The 22,367-nt window shown below is 43.5% G+C and overlaps 1 protein-coding gene across 1 annotated transcript in view; it reads right to left on the reverse strand.

Moving 5' to 3' along the window:
- Nucleotides 1–8,348: 8,348 nt before the first annotated feature.
- Nucleotides 8,349–22,367, reverse strand: part of KCNMB3 (potassium calcium-activated channel subfamily M regulatory beta subunit 3) — a 43,037-nt gene continuing 29,018 nt past the window's right edge. The window contains exons 3-4 of the mRNA XM_088452343.1: nt 10,037–10,235; nt 8,349–8,909 (exon numbers count right to left, since the gene is read on the reverse strand). Of these exons, the coding sequence (XP_088308469.1) occupies nt 8,502–8,909; nt 10,037–10,235 (607 nt within the window). The 3' untranslated portion in view covers nt 8,349–8,501. The remainder of the gene's footprint in view (nt 8,910–10,036; nt 10,236–22,367) is intronic.

Raw genomic sequence — 22,367 nt, forward strand, 5'->3', positions numbered from 1 at the left:
ATGTGTTTCCTTGGCTGTAAGGCTGTCACAGTGGAGTCATCCACTTTGTGGAACTAATATTGAATTAAGTAATATCCAGTCCAGCAGTGCATCAGTGATGATACTGGTTCTTTGTATACCGATAAGGCTGTAAATTGGTTCATCCCACAGACTGCCATCACTGTTTCTATTGAAGTAAGCAACTTAGCAGCTGTTGCTCACATTAATTATAGCAAATCTGCAAACAAGGGAGATTCTGTGCTAATGAATTCCCACTAAAGGGTTTCAAGTTTATAGTTAACTTGCTTTTTATATAGTGATTAATCTAGTGTTCAAAACTGGTTTGTCGTTACCCATCCGATGTACAGAAGCCTCAAAATATTTTTTTATTTGCACTCCTGAGAAGCTATTGTCATACTTACCAACTGTCTTGGAATATGCAGGAGTTTTCCAAATTTCTAGGCACTTTCCAGGACGCCACAGAGATTGGGCTAGCTTCTCGCATTGAATTGTATCATTGTAGCCCTGCCTCTTGCTGTACAATGCGCAAATTATATCTTTGAACAGCAGAGCGTGGGGTCACAAAGATCTGATTGTGTCAACCCCTGTCGCACCACCCACATGGTTGTTGACCAGCTTAAATTTGGTTAGTATCGCTATTGGTGTTATGACTGCTGATTAAATTAGCAATAATATTGACGGAGTCTAGAAACCTAAATAAAAATTCTATTTAAATATTCTGATTAAATATTTTTCAGGTTGATGCAACCATCCTATGTGGACATGTTCCTTTGAAGCTCCCACTATATTTCTAACCTTTGGGGTTATCCCCAAATGGATCAAATCATCATTCTAGGTGCTGGACTCTAAAGTGCACCCTTTGAGTCCATTGTGACTGGTCTTACCATCACCGGAGTTCCTGAACATGGCCTCCACCTCATTGCACCTTCTGGTGCATAACATGCAGTACATTGCCAGGCACACTACGCTTTACCTGACTTTTTCAGAGGCAAAAAGACTTTGGTCAGTGGCAGAGTCTCATGATTCTCATAGGAGTCTAAATTTGGTTTTAGATCTGAAACTTAATAAGTTGTCTTACCCTGACAAGTGCCCTACCCAGCGTGATATGGCCTCTTCTGTTACTTTTTCACAAATTAATAACAGTTTGATTTCTATGATGTTTGGAGAACTCATGAGTCTACTGGGTGTGAATATACTTACTATTCCCACGTTCACAATGCTTTCATATTGATCTACTTTTACGGATAAATGGACCCAACAACATTCTAAAACACTCTCCATTCTTCCTATTACCTAGCCCAAAAATCAAGCTCTGTGTTTGGAATCTTTACCAGTCTCCTATATCCCCTCATCCCTTGTGGTTCCCTTCATAATTTTTAACTTCCACAGATGCTAAGTTAGCTTTAGAACCAGACCTGACAGATATTTAGATACTTATTATCCTGATGACACATCCATATACACCTTTTGGTGTGCTCTGAAAAAATGCTCTTAGAGTTGTGTACATACAGATTGGCTCATGGCTCGAAAACTACAACTGCTTTCTGACTTGGAGGCCAGCATTCCCGCTCGGAAGACCTTAAAGAAAAACATCTTACCTCAGCACTTTACAGATAATTGGGCGCTCTTCGTAGCCAAATTATAAAATATTCTGCCTTCCTGTGCTCAGGCTGCCTTGGTAAAATGGAGCCAGAAATGTTGTATTGGGGGGTTATAGAGCTGGTAAATTATTTGCCTATATGCTGAATTTGGGGGCTTGTCTGGGTGGTGCCCAATAGGATACCCTCACTCCTGCAGCCTAAGGAGAGAAAAAATCCAATCCCATAGAACAGCAGAAAAAAAGATAGGAATAACTCTGGTGCAGGAGGAGGGTATAGCCACAATCTCGGTTATAACCAGAGAAAATGTATCTCTGACACAGTGCTGTGACTAGATGCCTTCTGAATTATTTTTCATCAATTCTTGTATGCACTAGAGATAAACTTTATGCAATTTGATGCCTTTAATAAATGAATAAAAATTTATTGTTTATTTTCATTTATACTTGGTCACTCTGTTTTGGTCGTTCCCCTTTTTTGGTTCAACAGGTCCATCATGTCCGGGCAGCCTTGCTGGGAATAGTTCACCTGTAAAAAAAAACAACCATTTCTAACCCCTTTCCTCAAGCCTGCCTTGTTCTGGAATAGTGTGTGTACCTAAATCAGCAACAGAAAAGAAATGTTGGCATATTCAGATACTCCTTGATCAAAATATACCTTTTTGTATAAGAAAGAAGTGACCGGATATAGCAATAACCAAATTACATTGGACTCTGTCCATGAATCCCATTATACCGTCTGGATTACACACAAAATTGCAAAAAAATAAAAAAAACTTTTAAATCTCTCATCAAATGCAATTAATACTTACGCTCTCATTGATGGCCCAATGCATTTGTATACCTCCAGCTTCAGGCTCTCTGGAAGCAGGTCAGTCCTTTGTAATGCCAGATCTATAAGAAACAAAACTGCTACAATTGCTGACCTTATTGAATCTTCAGATCTTGCCTGCATTACACAGACTTGGCTAGATAAAAATGCAGCACCTATCTTGGAAGCTGCAGTTCCAACAAATTATTCTGTCAGACACAACCCAAGACTGAACTGCAGAGAGGTGGAATGCCATCTGCTTTAAAAAAAGGACTTAAGCGTAGGTTCCACCCAATGGAAATTACTCAATCATTTGAGTGCATCACTGCTCTGAGTTCTACAAAATTAAGATTCAGAGTACTTCTCATTTACCACCTCCCTTGAGGAAGATCAGAGTACTGATCGAAACGCGTTGGCGGTATTGGTGTTGAACAGCTATCCTGACCAGACCAGAGGAGGACGGTGCCATTTCCATCGAAGATTTGGGTGCATTACTGCGGGCAGTGAGATCACTCTTATACGCACAAAAAACCACTGTATTCTGGTAGGAAGCCATCTTCACCTTTTGTGGATATTTCAGCTGTGAAGCATTGTTGTATTTTTAAAGTTATTTGGAACTCCTTCATTTGGATATATCCAATTAAAACACTTTTATTTTTTTGGAAATTTTGTCTCTTTGGTTTTTAAATGTGCTTTTTTTTCCATTTTAATATGGATATATGGAGAGCATATACCTGAATGGACTATATATGTATTAATTTGGGGTAGATCATATACACCCCTATATGTGAATTATTGTGTACTCAAGTGAATTCTTATACGTCTGCACTAGATTGTTTTCTATGTTTTATGTTCCCACATATTCATCAACATTGGAACATACATCCCACACCTATCATAGAAAGTGTCCATTATAAAAAGGATTTGAGGTCCCAAGATCAGGACTTCATATTGAAGATAAGTAAATTCTATATCTTGGGTGAGCGCAGAGTGGTATTCTCCGGATTTTTGTTTGTGTTAAGATATACGACTCTACCTGTCCTTTACTTCAGGTACTCAGAACCCAATACCAACCCTGAATGGCTGTCTAGCTGAGCTCTAGGAGTAGATGAGTGCCAGCTGGCTGTGACTGAGCCCTGATAACAGAGGTCCTGGTGATAGGATCTCTGTACAAGGCTGCAGCATAACCAACCAACAGGACTAACGCTTGGGAGTTCAGAACAAAAAAACACTGAACATGCGCGGAATCTTGGTGTTGGATAGTGGCTTGACACTTAAACATCAAGTATCAGCCACAATCAAATCTTAATGCTTTCTTCTGAGGAACATGGGGCCTGATTCAGAGCCGCTTGTAAGCGGCCGCTCGTTCGTTCCAAGCGATGTTTGCCCAACTGCGCATGCGTACGGATCGTAATACACATGCGCGAACCAGTCAGTGCGGCCGAAAATCGTTTGATCGCTAAATAGCGAATGCCTGCTATTTTGAGTGACAGGAGGAGGCGTATGTGTGTGGTAACAGGGGAAGGTGCTTGAAAACGGGGAGTGGAGATCAGAACGTGGTCAAAAGTGCTTAAAGGTCAAAACGGGCGTTTTATGGGTGTGCATAATTAATACAGCAGCGTCATTGACCACGTCACTGGGTTATTTTATAGTCAGAACTGCTCGCAAGATTGCGGTAGGAAAAACCAACCACAAGAATAGCGAGCAGTTCATACGCTGGTCGATGTACTCGATTAATCTAATAAATAGCGGACATGATGTAAGATGCGAGCTGCCAGGGGGCGTAGTTTCCAAAAAAACGACCGCAAGTTTTGTTCGCTCGTTCAGACATAGAGGCGTGAACAAACCGCAAAGAGCGAACGGTTCATTTGAATAGCCACCCCTTTTTTCAGAACGAACGACTGCAAATAGCGTCCGGCTCTGAATCAGGCCCTTAGCCAGAATCAAGCACTTAATTCCCTCAGAGGATCTGCCTAAAGTCAGATGCATTTATATCATCACACCTAGGCTACTGCAATGCCCTCTACCTTCGTCTCCCCACAAAAGAATTGCACCGCTTGTAGATGGTACAAAATGCATCTGCAAGGCTATTAAACAACCAGCCCTGTTCCAGCCACATAAGGCCCAATCTTCACTGGCTGCCTGTAAGATGGCGAATGGTTTTCAAGATTGGCTTACTGACTTTCAAAGCCCTACATGATCATAGAGCACAAGGTACTTGAAGCAGCTTCTGATCCCTTACTGTACCACTCAAGTACTGCGATCTGTTGATGAAGGACTATTAACAGTACCTAAAATCTCCCTGAATTAATTTGGGGATCGAGTTTTCAGCTTTGTGTCTCCAACTTTATGGAATTCATTTTCACGCAACAGTTCAAGAAGCCTCCACTCTAGAGTCCTTCAAAAATAGACTCAAGACTTTCCTGTTCACCCAAGCATTTCACTAATGTCCCTTGTTAAGCTTTTTTTTGTATTTTGTGCTGTAAAGGCAAATGTAAAACACTGAGTCCTATTAGGAGAAAATTGCTATATAACACTATTCTTTATTACACTATTAAAGAGGATCTCAAACTCTGCCATTACAGTTCAGGTTTTAAGGATATCCATGTTTGAGCTCAGATGGTTAAATCAAGTTGACTGAGGTACTAATTAATTTGTGCTGAAGCATGGATATCCTTAAAATGGGAGCTGTAATGGCGGAGTTTGGGATTCGCTGCACTATTGCCTCTGCACCTAAAGGCCCAGGGCTGGTTGGCTGGTTGTCCTTGGGTGGGGGGACCACATTTTTTGGGGGACCTTCACTATCCTAGGAAGTCCAGCCCTGAACTGTCCAGTTTGGTGCTGCTCGTCATTATGGCAAAGGGACCCCCCCACACTGTGTGTCTTCATGCTATAGAGTCAGCTGCCCCGGCTACTTCAGGCTAGTGCTCATTATTGGAAAATAGGGCAGACCCCACACCATTTTTCCTCCCTATTTTTCCAGTATCAATCTAGGCTCAGGGGCTGGTTAATGATTAGGGGAGGGGGGTGTTTTGAACCCACATATTTTTTTTTTCTGTTTTAATTTTACAACTTTCAAAAACTTTTAAAACCACATTGCCTGCACAGATTATACTGATATGTTCAGTGCTTCACAACAACTCGTTTGCCAGAGGCAAGTCTGTTGTTTAGGTGGGATTGCGGTGGCTTCAAAACCTGCTGCATAGCAAATCCACGGTTTCTATTCTTGTACTAAGAAATCATTGACAATGAACCGATGTTCTATTGTGTTATCTGGCCGGTTTCTCATCGGTTTGGCCTTTAGTAGATGAGTGGATTGCAAAACTGATGCTTAATAAATCTACCAAGCCCTTCACTTTCATGTCTGATTGCACTCTGAATGTACTGCAGTCTAAATTTTGTTATGATTGTTTGTCCTGAATCCTTCTCTTAGCAAGCTATAAACATACCTCACCTCTTTAGATACTGTTTTTGAGGTTAACTTTCCTCCATCAGAAGACAGGTTGCGGACCTCTACAAGCTCTTGGTTGTCTTTTGACCTGGTTGCCTGGCGACTTACAAAATTATGTTTTTCATTCCTAAGAAATACATTGTCTGGTTGCAGTCTTTGTCCTCTTATTTGTTAAAATGTAAGTCTCCGAAATTGCACAATCCTGCATGGTCCAGTCTAAATACTGTGGTCTAACCCTCCCTAATCTCCTTACCTATCATTAATCTTCTCTTCTCACTCATCTATGAAATTGGTCTCTTCCGCCGGGTACTAAGCCCTGGGTTGACTTTGAGAAGGCTTTATCCCACCTATGGCTTTCTATCTCCATGTTGCTGCAAACCATAGGTGACTCTGAGGGTTTGTGAAAAGGGTGGATGATAAATGTCCAAAACTGTCTTTGCTAACAAGTAATTTATTTATTTAGAAATTGATTCCTTACCTTTTGTTTGCTTGTCTGGTTTGCTAATGGATTCTATTTTTACCATCAAGAATTATCAAGTTAGTCATTGGCTCACTGGTTTTCTCTAGTAGCCTGGCTCTGTTCGTGCAGCATCTGCTACTGTCCTTCTGAGACTCATTTCTGGAATTGGCAAGAATAGCATTTCCTTTTAGTACAAATTTCTTATTGATCTCGCCTCACCATTGAACTCCCCTGCTTGGCTTCGCTGGGAATTTCACTTTGGCAGGAGTTTATCACTTGCTCAGTGGAACATTATGGGCTTGAGTTGAGAGTAAACCAAACAAAGGGAGTAACTGCACCTTGGTAAAACCACATTGCAAAAACCAGGTGAGGAAGATTTAAAATGTGCATATATAAATTTGAGTTGGGCATGTCCAAACCAAAATCTAAATAGCAGTGCAAAAATAAAGCTGCCCAGCATTTGTGGGCTACATGCAAAAGCAGCCAGTATTTACCCGGCATGTATTAGCACCTCTTGCATTGTTTGAAAATGGTATCTGTGTGAGCTCTCACCTGTGGTGTTGGTGTGGTGGGTGGGTTTAGAGGGAAGAGGGTGGGGGGTTTGTGTATGATGTGGCTTTGTGTGTGCATTTGTGAAATGTTGGAGTCAGTGTAGGGACTGGTGTTAGGGATGGTGGTGTGATAGTAATGTATGTCAAATGTGGATATAGAATATGGAATAAAGAGATGAGACAAATGTGGAGGAACAGTCCGTTTGAGTAGTTACAGTGCTTTTCTGCGGATGGTGGAGATGACAACTTGAGGGACTATTCCTATATATAGGAACCTCTATCCAGTACAGTGGTAACTGTACTCCGATTGATTGGTTTCCGGGTGGGGGGAGGTCAGGTGATTCTGGCAGGGAGCACTTACCATGTGTTTCTTGACCAGCAGGTTTCCTTTGCTGGACCTATGGTCTACAGACTTAGGATGTTAATAGTTAATATGTTAATATCATCGGAAGTCAGAGGTGACATCCTACACTGATAGGATTACAGATGAAATGAACCTACCGGTAGGTGGGCAGTTTGTAATTGCACTCTGTTCTATTCAGAAAGGAGCTCCCAATATCTTGGGCCTACCGAATTGTTCTTCCCATGGCGGGCATCCTCACTGGTGCTTGCAGGAGTGGAGAGATTGAGAGATGTCCCTACGGGCCCGTGGGATTTGGTTCAACAGGTAGCTTATGTTGCTGCCAGTGGCGTGTGTGAGTATGAGTGAGCAGCTATCTGGTCTGCAGTGCTGTCACTGGTGGTTGTAGTGGCAGCCTGGATCGTCCATAAGTCTGACTTTGGCTTTATTCTAATAAGGTAGACTTTTGCCTCTAAGGCGTGTCTGAGATCCAGCAAAGCTCCCTATGTGAGAATGAGAGTCAACTGCTGTAGCCGGTGTTCAGGGGTCTCCGAAAAGACCAGAAAAGGTGGTTATTTTAAACCTGTGGGAAAGCAAGTTTGCTGACTGATGTTTGGAGGATGATTGTGACTCAAATAGTGTTTCTGAAGCACTAAATATGTGTGTACAGGTGGAGTGAATAAGTCACATCTTGGGTCCAAGAGTTGGTGTATTTAGAGTTTGTAACAGCAAAGTATTGGCTTCAAAATATTTTACTGCCTAGAGTGTATTTTATTATAAAGAAGGGAGTAACAAGAGAAAGTATGAGATTAAAAGAGATAATAGTTCCTACTGTGTGGCTGAGAAAACTGGTGAGCTGTGCTGTGTTGTTCTCTACACTTGGAGGCAGTGAAGAACCAGCTGCGTGTATTCACTGCCTCTTGAGCAGAGCCTTACTATCCACCTCCAGCTTCAGGCAAACCTGTGTGACATCAGCAGGTGAGCACCATTTCACTCTGAAGGGTCCAAAACATATGTACTGTATATGCATGTAGACCGCCATAAGTTGATTACTAATAAAAAAAAAAAGTAATATGCAGCTGTTTGTGTTTATTATGAACACTTTATATCATTAATTAAAAAAATCATTGCTATTTTTTTCAATTTTTCTAAAAACAAAACAATTAGAGCTAAAAAAATTATTCTCTCATTTATAATACAGTATAAATAATTATCTACTGGCTACAGTATACTACACGTCTGGTTGACACATTAAGAATTATCACATGAGTGTCTTGTACACTCCTTGTTCTCAGCTAAATGATACATTATTTATACTTTGTGAATTTAATCTCCACCTTATAGTCTTATCGTCCTTTCTATTTCTGCTCTGCTGAGAGTCCGCACGTGGGGTCACATTTCCAGGGTCCTCTCGTGTTTGGTTGCAGTAGAGCATACACATTAAGGATAAATGTTGCGTTAGTTTTACCATGCCAACTATGGCGGCCCCTCCAATCAGCATGAGAGTTGGCCAAAAAAGGCAATGAAAGACCACGGACCGGTCATACTTCTTAATCAGTATGACATCTTCTGGCGTACTGTCAGGTTGGTGGAAACATGCAAAAGGAGTGTCATTCTTATGCTCAAAGTATTGTTTCACATCAAGCACTCCATCCAGCAACTCATTCTTGTCTCGTTGGCATTTTGGGACATAAAAGCACTGTAAGAAGTACAAAGATATATTTGTATTAAATATAATAACCACTGAACGTGATGAAGAAAACTGAAGGAGCATTGGAATTGTTAGAAACAGTTCCGGCGAGTCGTCCATTATCAAGCTAATGTATTCTCATATGTAACAAAACAAATGTTGCTGTAAACCTGATCATTATGATTAAATTATAGATGATATATAGAAGCATATTGGACAAAACTAATATTTTCAAATAGTGTTGTAATAAGAGTCAGGATTGTAGTTTGTTGTGCCAGCTAATTCCCCCAAGCCCAACATTTCATAATTCAGTTCCAATTTTACTACTGCTCTATATTTTGCTTACACCTTCTTTGGCTCAACACCTTTCCTTTACACTTAGAAATTATAATTCATATAATGCATCTTCAATTAATTCTATTTACTTTCTCCACCCTTTCTCTTTATTTTTCCTAATCTCCCTCCTGCCTTCCATTCATTTGCTTCGGCTCTCTGTTTGTTGGATGTGCTGGTAGTGAGGCCTGAAGACTTGGTTAGGTGTAATTACAGATGAAGCTCTCTCCACTGGATGACCAGCACACCTTGGACACCCATATTGTAGGACTCTAATGGTGCATACACACGCTCAGAGTTTTCTTCAGATCTGAACGATAACGATTTAAAAAATCGTTTAATCGTTCATATCTGAAGGAAAATCTGACATATCTGACATGTCTGAACGATGCGTGTTCCCGTTTGTCAGATAACGATATCTGACATCTGATGTATTTGCAGTCAGATTTGGACGATTTCCATTCATTTTAATGCAGTCAAAAATCATTCAGTCGTTCATCTGACAAATCTGACCGTGTGTATGCACCTTAACTGATAGAAGTAATTCAGGCCTATGCTTATATTTATAAAGAGAAAGTACTCTTTTGAAAGTGACTTTGGAGCTTATCTAATAGGGTGCAACTTGCAGTCGCTGCAGGAACTCCTACGAGTCTTCCTGTATTTTTAAATCGGCAATCATAGCAAATCCAAGCGGGCTGCAACTTGCACCCTAATAACATAGGCTCCTTTTACTGAATTATACTCTGTATAGTTTCTCAGGATTTGGGGAGGCACTGTCCATCACCAGGTGCTAGTATACTTACTTTGGGGTTTGTCTGAACAGCTTCTTCATTATAGTGCAGAGCAGCCACGTGACCCGAGCCAGACACGTTCACCAGTATCTGGAGGCAGGGATATTTGGATTGTCCATGGCAATCAACACCACATGTGAATGAACAGTCTACCCAGTCATCCATAATATCAGCTTGGAGAATTGTGCAGTTTGACTCTTCATTCCAGACACTGATAAACAATAAAGAGATAATAGAGTTTGGTCTCTAAGTCAGGGCCTATTATTTGTGTATTAGCACTGAGAACATGAATGGTAATATTAAAAGGAACCTGCAGCTGCTCCTTCATTTCCCTCTATAAAGCTGTCTTTGCTTTATGCTGTGAGAGTGCTAGCATCTACAGAACATCTCTCTCCACCACTCCTTCACATAGAGGGGGAGCTGTACTAAGCCTTGACAAGTGATAAAGTACCAACCAATCAGCTCCTGACAGTTTTCAAACAGGCTGTAAAATGACATTTAGGAGCTGGTTGGTTGGTAATTTATCGCTGTCCACTTTATCACTTTTCAAGGCTTGGTACATCTCTCCCATTATGCCACTTCCAAGGTGAGTAAGAAAAGATTCATACATGTGGTTCTTCTGCTGTAACAGTTTATTTAAAGATATTGTTTTTATATGTATTTCTCAATAAGTACTAACATACAGTAGGTATCTAGAACTGTTCTCATAAGTAATTAACAGTATGGGTGTCTCTACTGTGCAAGCTATATGGCTACAATTTGAATACAGCAATATAATTGATGGTAGAAGCTTTATGACTATTTCATGGCTTTTTTTTTTTGTTACTGAGATATAAAACAATTCAATTAAATAATTTCTTAGCTCACTTAACCAAACTTTTTTTAGAAATTATAAAAAAAATTGAATAGAATAAAATATTGCTGTAGTCCTTGTCTCATGAACAAGTTTAGAGGCACTACAAATTCATCATTAAAGATTTAAAGAAAGTCAACTAAATCTACTGAACGTTGTCTGTGTCTCTAAATACAATGTAAGTAAATTAACCCACATGAAAACACATTCTCACAAGGGTTCACTTTACAAGCAACATTCAAATTGACGCACAGTTTCTGATTGTCACACTTAGTACTATACTGTATAATAGGGTTCTGTGATAGCAGTCATTAAGCACATTACAAACTACAATCTGCTTGGTAACTTTGAACGTTCTAGGTTGAAAACAAAGACAAAAAAATCACAGGGCTTGATTCAGTACCAATTGCAATAGCGATTACGCATGCAGTTCAATTGCGATAGTATGCTAATCCATTCCAATCGCTATGCTGCCGCAGCACTACATAAGGATGCCCACTTTACCTTACACACATTCGTAATGTTTAGCAAGACTGCAAAAACATTGGTACAATCGATTACCATCGGAGCCTCACGCACACTTGCACAAGTTCTGACCTTACTCAGAAATTGCTAACTTCATCGCACGCTAAGAGGCCTCAGGCTGCGTATGGCATTGCAGTGGATAATTTATGCACGCCCCTGCAACGGCGTTCAAACGCACTGGCACGCCTGCGTTCCCCCGACCACTCCCCCATCACCTCCCACAAATGGCACTTCCTGTCAATCACTCTGCGATGGGTCTGCGTAGTCACTGCAGTCCCGATCGCAGTGGAGTGTTCGCGCACTGCGATGCATGCGCAGACCGCAGCAATCGTCTGATTGCGCGCGTATTAGCAAATGCGTTTCAAGCTCAGTAGGAGCTTCCAGCAGGTGTACTCACTGTGGCTTCACTTGGGTGTACAAAGATGGCTGTTCAGTGCAGGCGGTAGCAGCAGTGGGACCCCAGGGAAAGTTGTGGCCATTAGTTGGGGACGAAGGGTAGCGGCAGACAGATTAGCGGTGGCAGTGTGGTCGGCGGTGAGGGCTACGGGACCCAGCGGCAGGAAACAGATGCTGCATGCACGGATCTGGGAGATCCGTGATGCCTGCGCCTGTGTGTGATAAAAATAAATACAGATGCATGGACGGGCTCAGTGATTTCCGTCTGTGCTGCAGTTTTTTAAAAAATGTAAGTGTTAAAATATATATCTTTTTTAAATGGCATGTCCCCCCTCACAATGAACAACCAGCACCAGGCTATGCAGACTCAGTCCTGGTGGTGCTAAATGCAGGGGACACACAATGTAGGGGTCCCCCGTATTAAGCACAACCAGCACTGGGCTATTCAGAACCATTCCTGGTTGCCACAATACGGGGGACAAACAACGTAGGGGTCCCCCATATTAAGCAGAACCAGCACTGGGCTATTCAGAACCAGTCCTGGTTGCCAAAATATGGGGGACAAATGACCTAGGGGTCCCCCATAGTCAGTGCAACCAGAACTGGGCTCTGAGCCTGTTCTGGTTCTGGAAATACAGGGGAAAAAAATGTGTAGGGTCCCCTTGTATTTACCAGAACTAGCACCGGACCCTTTCTAGCAGGGGGGGGGGGGGGTAATGCCACAGCCAGGGGAGCCCTTTCACCAGGTCCCCCAGCTGAAGAATCACCCAAGTCAGCTCAGGCCGGGGATCCCTGGGGAGCTGGGCATGCCCCCAATAAAGGGGTCCCCCTCTCCAGGGCACCCCAGGCTGATAGCCCAGGGTTGATTGTGAATAGTGTGGTGCAAGTAAAGATTTAAAAATAATGTCTTTTGCTATGGAACTACAGTTCCCAGCAAGTCTCCCCTGCATGCAGGGCATCACTGGCCCGCTGGTACCTGTAGTTCCACAGCAAAAGCAATATTAAAAAACCACAGAACACAAACACTGTATAAAGTAACATTTTATTAAAACATACATGCACACGCACTATCTCACATAATCACCTATGTATCCCTGTAGTCCATTGGTCCTCTTCTCCAGTAGATGATCCAATGGTGTACCTGTAATAAAAAATCCATACTCACCTCACCTCCTATGCGTGGATCAGGTCCTCTTCTTTCCAAAGTAGGCAATCCATGGTATTGGCAAAAAACAAAACAAAACGAAGTACCCAGACCCACGAACATTAGGACAGTATTACCCGAATGACAGCTCCACTGCAGGATTTTAGTACAGAAATCCTGGTGTGGAGCGCTCAATGGCTTAGAGAGGCGATCCTTCCGCCTCTCAGTCAATGAGTGGTTCTCACCATTGACTTCAATGGTGCTGGGGATATCCCCGGCATATCAGTCCAGGCCTGGGGTGCCCTGGAGAGGGGGACCCCTTTATCAGGGGATCCCCGGCCTGGGCTGACCAGCAGACAGGGCTGATGCTTTGGCTGGGGGACCCAGTGATAGGGTTCCCCTGGCTGTGGCATTACTCCCCCGCTAGAAAAAGTCCGGTTCTGGTTTATACAGGGGGAACCTACACATTTTTCCCCTGTATTTCCAGAATCAGCTCAGAGCCCAGGGCTAGTTGTGCCTAATACAAGGGGACCCCTACATCATTTGTCCCCTGTATATTGGTAACATGTACTGGTTCTGAAAAGCCAGATGCTGCTTGTGCTTCATATGGGGGGGACCCCTACATCGTTTGTCCCCTGTATATAGCACAACCAGTACTGGGTCTCCAGAGCCCGGGGCTGGTTGTTCCTGGGGGAGGGGGGAACACAGTTTTTCTTTTTTATATACTTTTATTAATTTTTTTTAACACAGATGCATGGACAGATCTCACTGATCCGTCCATGCATCTGTGTCTTATTGATTTTTTTCAGATGCAAGCCACAGGGATCGCACTGATCCATGTGTGCATCTCTGAATCATTTATTTTACACAGATTCCCGCATAAGTCCTTTTCCTAATCTCTGGTTTGCTATTTGATTTGCCATTGTACCCACTGCCAATACTGACCATTCTGTAGCTGCTGGACCATTTTGCATTGGCACACTCTGGACGTGGATTTGGCATCCAGACTGTGCTCACCCTTCTGCAGAGCAGTGCAGATGTGTAAAGACAGATTGGTGCAGATGAAGGAATACAGACTAGCACAAATGGGAGAACACACAACAGTAGGGATTGGATACATCAGATTGGTGCAGAAGGGGAGGAAAACAGTGGTGCGGGTGGTGGGGGAAGACAGAGTTGCACGGTTGAGGGGGACACTGTGTGAGAGTGCTGAATCTGCAGTTAACCACAAGGTGAGATGGCATACCATATATGTATTGCGCAAGGAACACGTCCATTAAGGTGTCAGCCTTAATGATTGGAATTTCAATGCTTTTTTAAGTTTGATTGGCAGAAATTCTATAGGTTTTGTGAGATTTCAGATCATGTCTAAGAAGCCTTAATGGGACATGTGAAACCATAAGGTTTTTTTGTCCATGGAAAATATATATATATATATATATATATATATATATATGACCTGCACACCTGCCCAAGCACATCCACTCCCTGTCCTTAATTATATTGATAGAGGCCCCCACAAACCTTAATCCAGCCCTGCAAATAACTGCTACAGACACCAACCTCTTAAGTGTCTTCTATGCATTGTCTGTTTAAAAAACTAGTACATTATAACTTAGTGTTAACCTGAAAGTAGTATTTTTAGGAAGACTGGTGTACTGACCAGTTACACAATCATCCTTATATTAATTATTATAGAGTAACCTTTATGACCTGATCAGACCGCTATGACATGGGTGCTGATTTGTTTCAAATACTGACAATCCAAATATATGGGTCTATACTGACCTACCTGCAATAAGTGCCTCCTAATGACTAGCTTAGGTTGTGGCACTATGTGAGTACAGGGATGTGATATAATTTCAAATAGTAGGTCAAGAGCAACTTCCTATTTCATTGTGCACCTCAGTAAAGGACTTCTAGAGCAAAAGCAGGATTTATAGAGGTGCTTGATTTTAGAGTGAGTGTGACCACTCCATAAATAGCACTTAATAAGCTATAATCTGCCTCATACAAAGTGCAGTGTATGTAATACTGCAGACATATACACGGTCAGTGATCACAGTAATCCGTTAGATGTGGCAGTAGGACTAGGTCGTTTGAGCTCAATTGATTTCTTCCCAGATGTGGGCACCATTCCAAAATCCAAGTCCCCTGCTCTGCCAAGCATTAGAGCAAGTCCAGATGTGTTGTCAAGGGCACCAAGAGGGGCCCAGGTCCAGCGCGGCTCCCCTCCCTCTTTCATTACCAGTGGCGTAACTAGGGTATTTGGAGCTCATGGCAAAATGAAAAAAGGAGCCCCCCCTATGTGCGCATGCCGTAAAAATGGGCGTGGTCACATGCCACCAGGGGTATAGCCACTGAAAAATGGGGCATGTCAACATGACACACACCCCTTTCTCATCACTCTGGGAACATTCCTTTCCATTACATATGCACCTTAATGCCCCAAGTAGTAGTGCATCTTATGCAATGTCCCCAGTAGCAGTGCCCCATGTAGTAGTGCCCTGTGTACAGTGCCCCCAGTAGTGAACCCTTATACTGTGCCCCCTGTAGTGGTCCCCTTTATGCAGGCCCCCAGTAGCGCACCCTTATACAGTGTCCCCGGCCATTAGTGGTCCCCACCTATGCAGGGCCCCTTATACAGTGCCCCCAGCCAGTAGTGGTCCCCTCTATGCAGTGCCCCCAGCCAGTAGTGGTTTCCCCTATGCAGTGCCCCCAGCCAGTAGTGGTCCTCCCTATGCAGTGCCCTTATACAGTGCCCCTGGCCAGTAGTGGTCCCCCTTATACAGTGCCCCCGGCCAGTAGTGGTCCCACATGCAGTGCCCACGGCCAGTAGTGGTCCCCTCCTATGTAATGACAGACACAGAAAGACAGACAGAAAACACTGACACTAACTTATCTGAATCCCCGCTCCTGCTGTGCCTGCTGCTGTCTGCTCCTCCGTCCTCCAGACTGAGTCCCGCTCGGTACTATGGGAGAGACGTCATGTCTCTCCCATCACCCACTGCAGGAGCCGGAAGGCGGAGCTCATGAGTGAGCTCCAGCCCGGCTCTGGCAGTGGGCCAGCAATTAATGAGAGTCTGTCTGATTCTCATTGGCTGCTGAAACACACACATCAGTGCCGGCGGCGATGTGTGTGTAGCTGTGTAGCACCCAGGGCATGAGCCCCAGCTGCCCTGCCCTAGTTACGCCACTGTTCATTACAGCAGCCCAGCACATGCTGCTGTGTGCTGGGCTGTACTGAGACACTGCTCGCGGCTCCTATGTAGCAACCGTAGCAGTCTCCTATGCCTGTGGGGGGAGAATAGTGGAAAAACACGGAAATTAAGCAACAGGGAAATCCAGCCTGCCTGCAGTAGCTTGAAAGATCCTTGTAGATCAGTGTTGGCTAACCTTGACACTCCAGCTGTTATGGAACTACATAACCCAGCATGCACTGCTACAGTTTTGCTATTAGGGCATGCTAAAACTGTGGCAGGGCATGCTGGGATATATAGTTCCACAACAGCTGGAGTGTCAAGGTTAGCCAACACTGTTCTAGATGATTGTAAGATCCGGGGATAATACAGCCAGAGTACATCCTAACAAGGGAGCAGTAAGACTAATGAGAGGGAGGAAAATACTCCTCTCAGGACTGTGTTTGTTTTGTGACACCGCTATACTCAGTGGGCTGATAATCTGGATTCCATGTTTGACATCAAGTTAAAAGGGAGGTGGAATTAAGGGTCTCACGCTCACAAGCGGGTCGATGGTGCCCAAGTGCGCATGCGCGAGACCCGGCGAGCGACTGGGAAGCCGTCACTCCAGGTCTCGCACCAAAGGGGGTGTGCTATTGATGGTGAGTGACAGCACGCCCCCTTTGGTGGGCGTGCCGGGGGCGTGGCTGCCCAGACGGTAGGCGTTCCCATGGTGATGTCAGTGGGAGTGATTTTGGCTCTGATAAAGCCAAAATCACTCCAGGACTTGCGGCAACGAGACCCTACCCCAAGGGTCTCGTTGCAAGCCCGATGGTCGCGATGGTCTTGACCATCGCGACCATCATCATGGACGCTCGCATAAGCTGTGGGTGGTAACCCACAGCTATGCGAGCGTCCAAAAGGCCGATTCGCAATAAAAAAAAACACGTCCTGATTCAGAGCGGGCGCTCGTTCAGAGCGTCCGGCTCTGAATCAGGCCCTAAGTGCGATACCTGGCAATATATCTTGGAGACAAGGGTATATATGTTCTCGGCTATGTAAACACTGATTCAAGGACACAAATTGGTTGCCCCTAATTGGGCTTTTTTGCAAGGCGGACTCTGGGCCTGATTCAGAGCCGGACGCTCTGACCAGAGAGCTCGCTCTGAATCAAGGCCCTCCTACCTAATATTGGAGCGGCCTCTTGGACGCTCGCATAGCTGTGGGTTATCACCCACAGCTTATGCAAGCGTCCAATGTGATGGTCGCGATGGTCAAGACCATCCTGCGCTCGCGAGCGGGTCTGAATGAGACCCTGTGTTTTTCTTTTTTGCACTTTTATAAACCAATATTATTGGAGATAGAGATTTGAAACGGATGACAGGATGTATTAGAGTATATCTTGTGGTATTATACATTGTTGCAAAAAAAATGTAGGACTTGTATGTATATGTATACATTTTAGTAAACTGATTCTTTTTACAACTACTTGTGCTTCTTGTTGAAAAATAACATAACTCGGTAATATTTTTTGGAATATAGCAGAAATATTCTATAGTAGCAGCAAATAATCCATATTTATACAAAAGGAAGTATTCTAAATTATTTTTATTTTGTATATTCAAGTGTTTATGCACCTGAATTTTATTTGATTTGGTTGTTTTCAAAATATATTGTTATTTAAGGCACAATAACAATCTTTTATTTGCACAGAAATTGTAACAAAATATTTAGTACCCATGCAGTGACACATATACATAGACTGACAGAGGGACATCATGACAATAATATAGACTCACACAGTGGCATAAGTTCATCCCAGGCGCCCGGAGGCAAGTTATAATTTGGGGTCACAGCCGCTGACACTGTAATGTAGCATTTTGCACGCAGATACACCCGCAGTTCCACACAGAATATATGCATGCCATGGAGGAATGAGACACAGAGTTGAGGGTGAGGGGAGCACCAGACGTGTCACACTGACAAAAAGAAGCTGCTGAGGAGCAGCAACACCAATGGGTATGGACAGGCTATAGATAGACGGAGGTGGCAGCTGATGGACTGACACAGAGCTCTCCACTAGTGTATAGTGGCTTCTCAGGTGCCAGGAAGAGGTGCCATGATTTAGGCAGCCATGACGGTACACTCCGGGTACATAGTTACAGCCCTAAGTGGGGTGAATATGTTGTGGACAATGGAGGAGGTGCCCCTTCAGTGCTGGAGCCCGGCGGCAGGCGTCTCCATTGTCTCCCATAGTTCTGCCCCTGGACTGACAGTCACACATACTAGTTTAATCACTAGTCAGTGCTGATCACAGCTGTAGTTGATTTAGAAGATGGACAGTAAGATGAGTGAGGGCTAGGATAATAGGCGAGTAAGGTAGCTGTGAAAATATCCCATCTTTGCCATATTCTGTTGTGAGAACATGCCCAAGGTAACAATATGACAGTCCTGATACATGGGTTATTCCTTGGTTGGCTGAGCAGAGACATGAGAAAATGTACACTTCCCAGAAGATATATACTCGTTGTTTCTCTATTCCTCATTTTTTCCTATCTCTTCAAAGCAGGGAGACTTTTTCTGAGCAAACTTCCAGTAGGACAGGTGGCTCCTGCGGACTGTTTTGTATACCAGAAGTAGTAGACATTGTAAGCAGATCTCTTGAAATTATGGAAAGCCCACTCTACCAAGTGGTGGTACAGATTGTGACATGTCGGATGACCCAGAGCACAAGAAGAAGCCAGATACCCTATAGGTATCTAAATCACTGGGTGCATCACTGGGTACTACTATAGTCTGCAGTATGGAGTCAGAACTTGTACTTAAGAAGCCAAATTACAGAGCTGCCATCAGAACTTGTGGGGCCCAGTACAAATTAAACAAGTAGGGTCCCCCAGGCATAGGCACACAGATAGGGGGACAGACGTGCAGATGCTAACAAGGGCTGTGTGGGCACAGGTACATATGTGGAGGGAAAGCAGGCAAAGGCACACATGCGGAATGGGCAGCAGCGGTGCAGACATGGGGAGAGTAGGTATCTGGGCCTGGGTTGTTTGGAGGGGCTAGGCGGTGGCTCGTGTCGGCTGCTGAGGGGGAGATTATTCCCCTTTGCAGCACTACTGAGATGGGCTGATCTATGGGAAGGGCGATCAGTGCGATCGCCCCCACCTCTAAAACTTCTCCTCTGTCCACTGCCGCTGGCTGCTGTATAGCCACATAGTGGCACATCAGGCAGGGAGAGAGCTCAGCGACTGCAGCCTCCCTGGACCCTCCACAGCCACTCCAATACTCAACAAAAACTAAGTAGACAAAGCTTAATAAAGAATATGGAAATTATAAGGAAAACATTTTCATTTCTTTGTCAAGCTTCAGTGGATAATATTAGGCTTGCAACTAAAGGCATGCACAGTGGTGGCTAGGAAAACCTTATGAGTGTGTTCATGGACAGCAAATTAGCAGTCTGAAAACTCTTTATCTGCTTTTTCTTCATCACAACAGTTCACAGAGACCAGAACTTATCATCCTGGCAGACAGTATCCAGGTAATTTGTCCAGGTGTCCTTTTATTTTCTTCAGTGGAATGGAAGGAAGACAACCAAGAAATCCTCAATGACTATAAACTAACACTGCTTTCAACAATCCTAGTGGGTGGCAGGATTCCCAGGTGAGTAGAGGCTTGGATGCTTTCTACACACAACCTTTCGGTCCAGATCATGGTAACAAATGGATACATTCCTGACATCAATAGATATAAAAGGTTCCTATCTCCATATACCAATTGCACCAGCACATCATCTCTTCCTGCCTACCATTTGTCCTTACATCATCTACCAGGACCTTTATAGAAGTAATGGAAATCCTGGTGGCAGATATCATGGAAGCAAGGAGCTGCTTTATCTGGAAGACATTCTAAATTTAAAGAAAATCAGAAATAAGCTCCTAGAACATGACACTGAAAGTGATCTGTTTTTTTTTTTTACAGGAACATGGATGGATCATAAATTCCAGCAAAATTCACATGTGCCTTTTAAACAGCTGCAGTTTCTTGGGCTCCAGATAGACGCAGTGAGTGACAAGGCATCAGTGTCACAAGAAAGAATCCAAAAGATTAAACAACTGTCTTATCAGAGCCAGTCTTGGCAAAACTCTTCAGTGAGGGAATGTCTCAGTCACTTAGGTATGTTTTTTTCAACCATTGATATTCTCCCATGGGCAGGCTGGCATATGAGAGATCTGCAATTAGAGGTAATGAAACGATGGGATAGCAACTCTGGGTCAACCTCTAAGGTTGGGTGCTCATCAGCATGACAATGTAAGACTAGTTGTATGGAGTCAAAAGGAAAAGAGGCTGCACACAAACATCTCGGAGGTAATAGTGGTGTGGTGTGAAATTCACCAGTTTACACCTCAATTACAGCAAAAACAGCTAAAAGGATTTTCATACATCTAGACAATGGTAGTCTTCATAAACAGACCAGGAGGCACCTAAAACAGGCACATGCTGATAGAGATACAACAGTCATATCATGGGAAGAGAAGAACCTAAGATCCCTCACAGTACTTCATGTAGCCAGAAAGGACAAGGTGGCAGATCCACCCTGGAGAATGGGATTTGCACAAGGAAGTGTTTCAACAAATAATTTAGATGTTTGGGATTCCCAAGATAAACCGGATGGTGACAAGTGAAAATATCAAACTGGAAGAATTCTAGTTCCCTTATAGAAGCTTAAAAGTTAAAGCAATATATGCCCTCACAAGACCTTTGAGATTAAAACTGGGGTACATGTTCCCTCCTGATTCTCTAAGTACAGGAACCATAAAGAATATAAAAAGGGAACCAGGAAAAACGACAGCATTGTTCAAAGGTCTTGTTAGAGCATCTATTGCTCCTGACCAGGTTCTCATTACAATAGAAATGCTCCTGGAACAACCATGGCCTTTACTTCTTCGGCAAGACCTTCTACAATACATCAGCGACTAGTTTTGCTCCCAAATTCAGAGAAACTCTGTTTGACGATATAGAGATTGAGTGGTCTTTATTGAAAAACAAGTTTATATTGAATAAAATCACTACAGCAAGGAAGAATAATTCCTAAAAAGTATTTTATAAATAATGGCAAACTTTTAAATATGGTGTAAATTTAATTTGATAAAGGCCACGTATGCTAACATGTGTCAATACTAGACTTTCTTTTTTTTTGGGGGGGGGGGGGCATCTATGGCATCCCCAATATTTCCCACAAATGTTTCTGTTAGTATATTTCTCAGGTGCAGCCTGGGAAGTTATTAAAAGACAGGGGGATAAATTTACTAAGCAGTGGCTTTTGGAAGTTACTTATTCTATGTGGTTTTGACCCCGAAATTTAAAGCGGCAATAATATTACGGTCATGATTGGTGTCTGCGAGTTACCTGTCTCAGGTGGTGATCGGGTTTCAACGGAGGCCGGCAGGACTGGAATCACAGATAATGTAAATAGCTCTATTTACAAGACTTGGGTAGCAGTGAAAACTGCCTTTGATGATAAATGACAGGAACTGGAGGGACCGGACTGGGACCGGCAGGAAGACTTGTTGAATTGAACTGATGAACTAAGAACTTGACTCTGGACTGGAATAACGTGGACTGAACTAAAGAGCTTGGAACTTGACTCTGGAACAACGTGGACTGAACTGATGAGCTTGGAACTTGACTCAGGACTGGAATGTGACAATGGCTAAAGGGAAGTCAGGTAATGCTGAGACGAGGGCTAAACAGGGTAATCTGGAATTACTATGACAAAGGCTAGAACTCAGGTGCAGGCTGGACAGGATAATTGGAAATAACAGGTTTCAGGAAGGATTGGGTAGGTTTGGGAATTTGCAGGCTGGACAGGATAATTGGAAATAACAGGTTTCAGGAAGGAATGGGTAGGTTTGGGAATTTGCAGGCTGGACAGGATAATTGGAAATAACAGGTTTCAGGAAGGAATGGGTAGGTTTGGGAATTTGCAGGCTCAGGGAGGGAATAGGTAGGTAACAGGGGCAGGAGTTGATCCACAGCAGGAAGCAAGGCAGGGTAACACGATGCAGGTTTACAGAGTGACAGGGACCAACCAGGAGTAGGACTAGCAGCAGAGCACAGGCCAGGTATTGCTGTAACAGGACGTCTGGATGCCAGGTATTACTGTAGCAGGTTTTCGGGATGCACCAGAGGTTGCTGTCAGCAGGCTTACTGGATTGCCAGGCTTGGCTGTAACAGGTTTTCTGG

This window comes from Taudactylus pleione, unplaced genomic scaffold (assembly GCF_031769625.1).
Source record: "Taudactylus pleione unplaced genomic scaffold, aTauple2 ptg000037l, whole genome shotgun sequence".
NCBI lineage: Eukaryota > Metazoa > Chordata > Amphibia > Anura > Myobatrachidae > Taudactylus > Taudactylus pleione.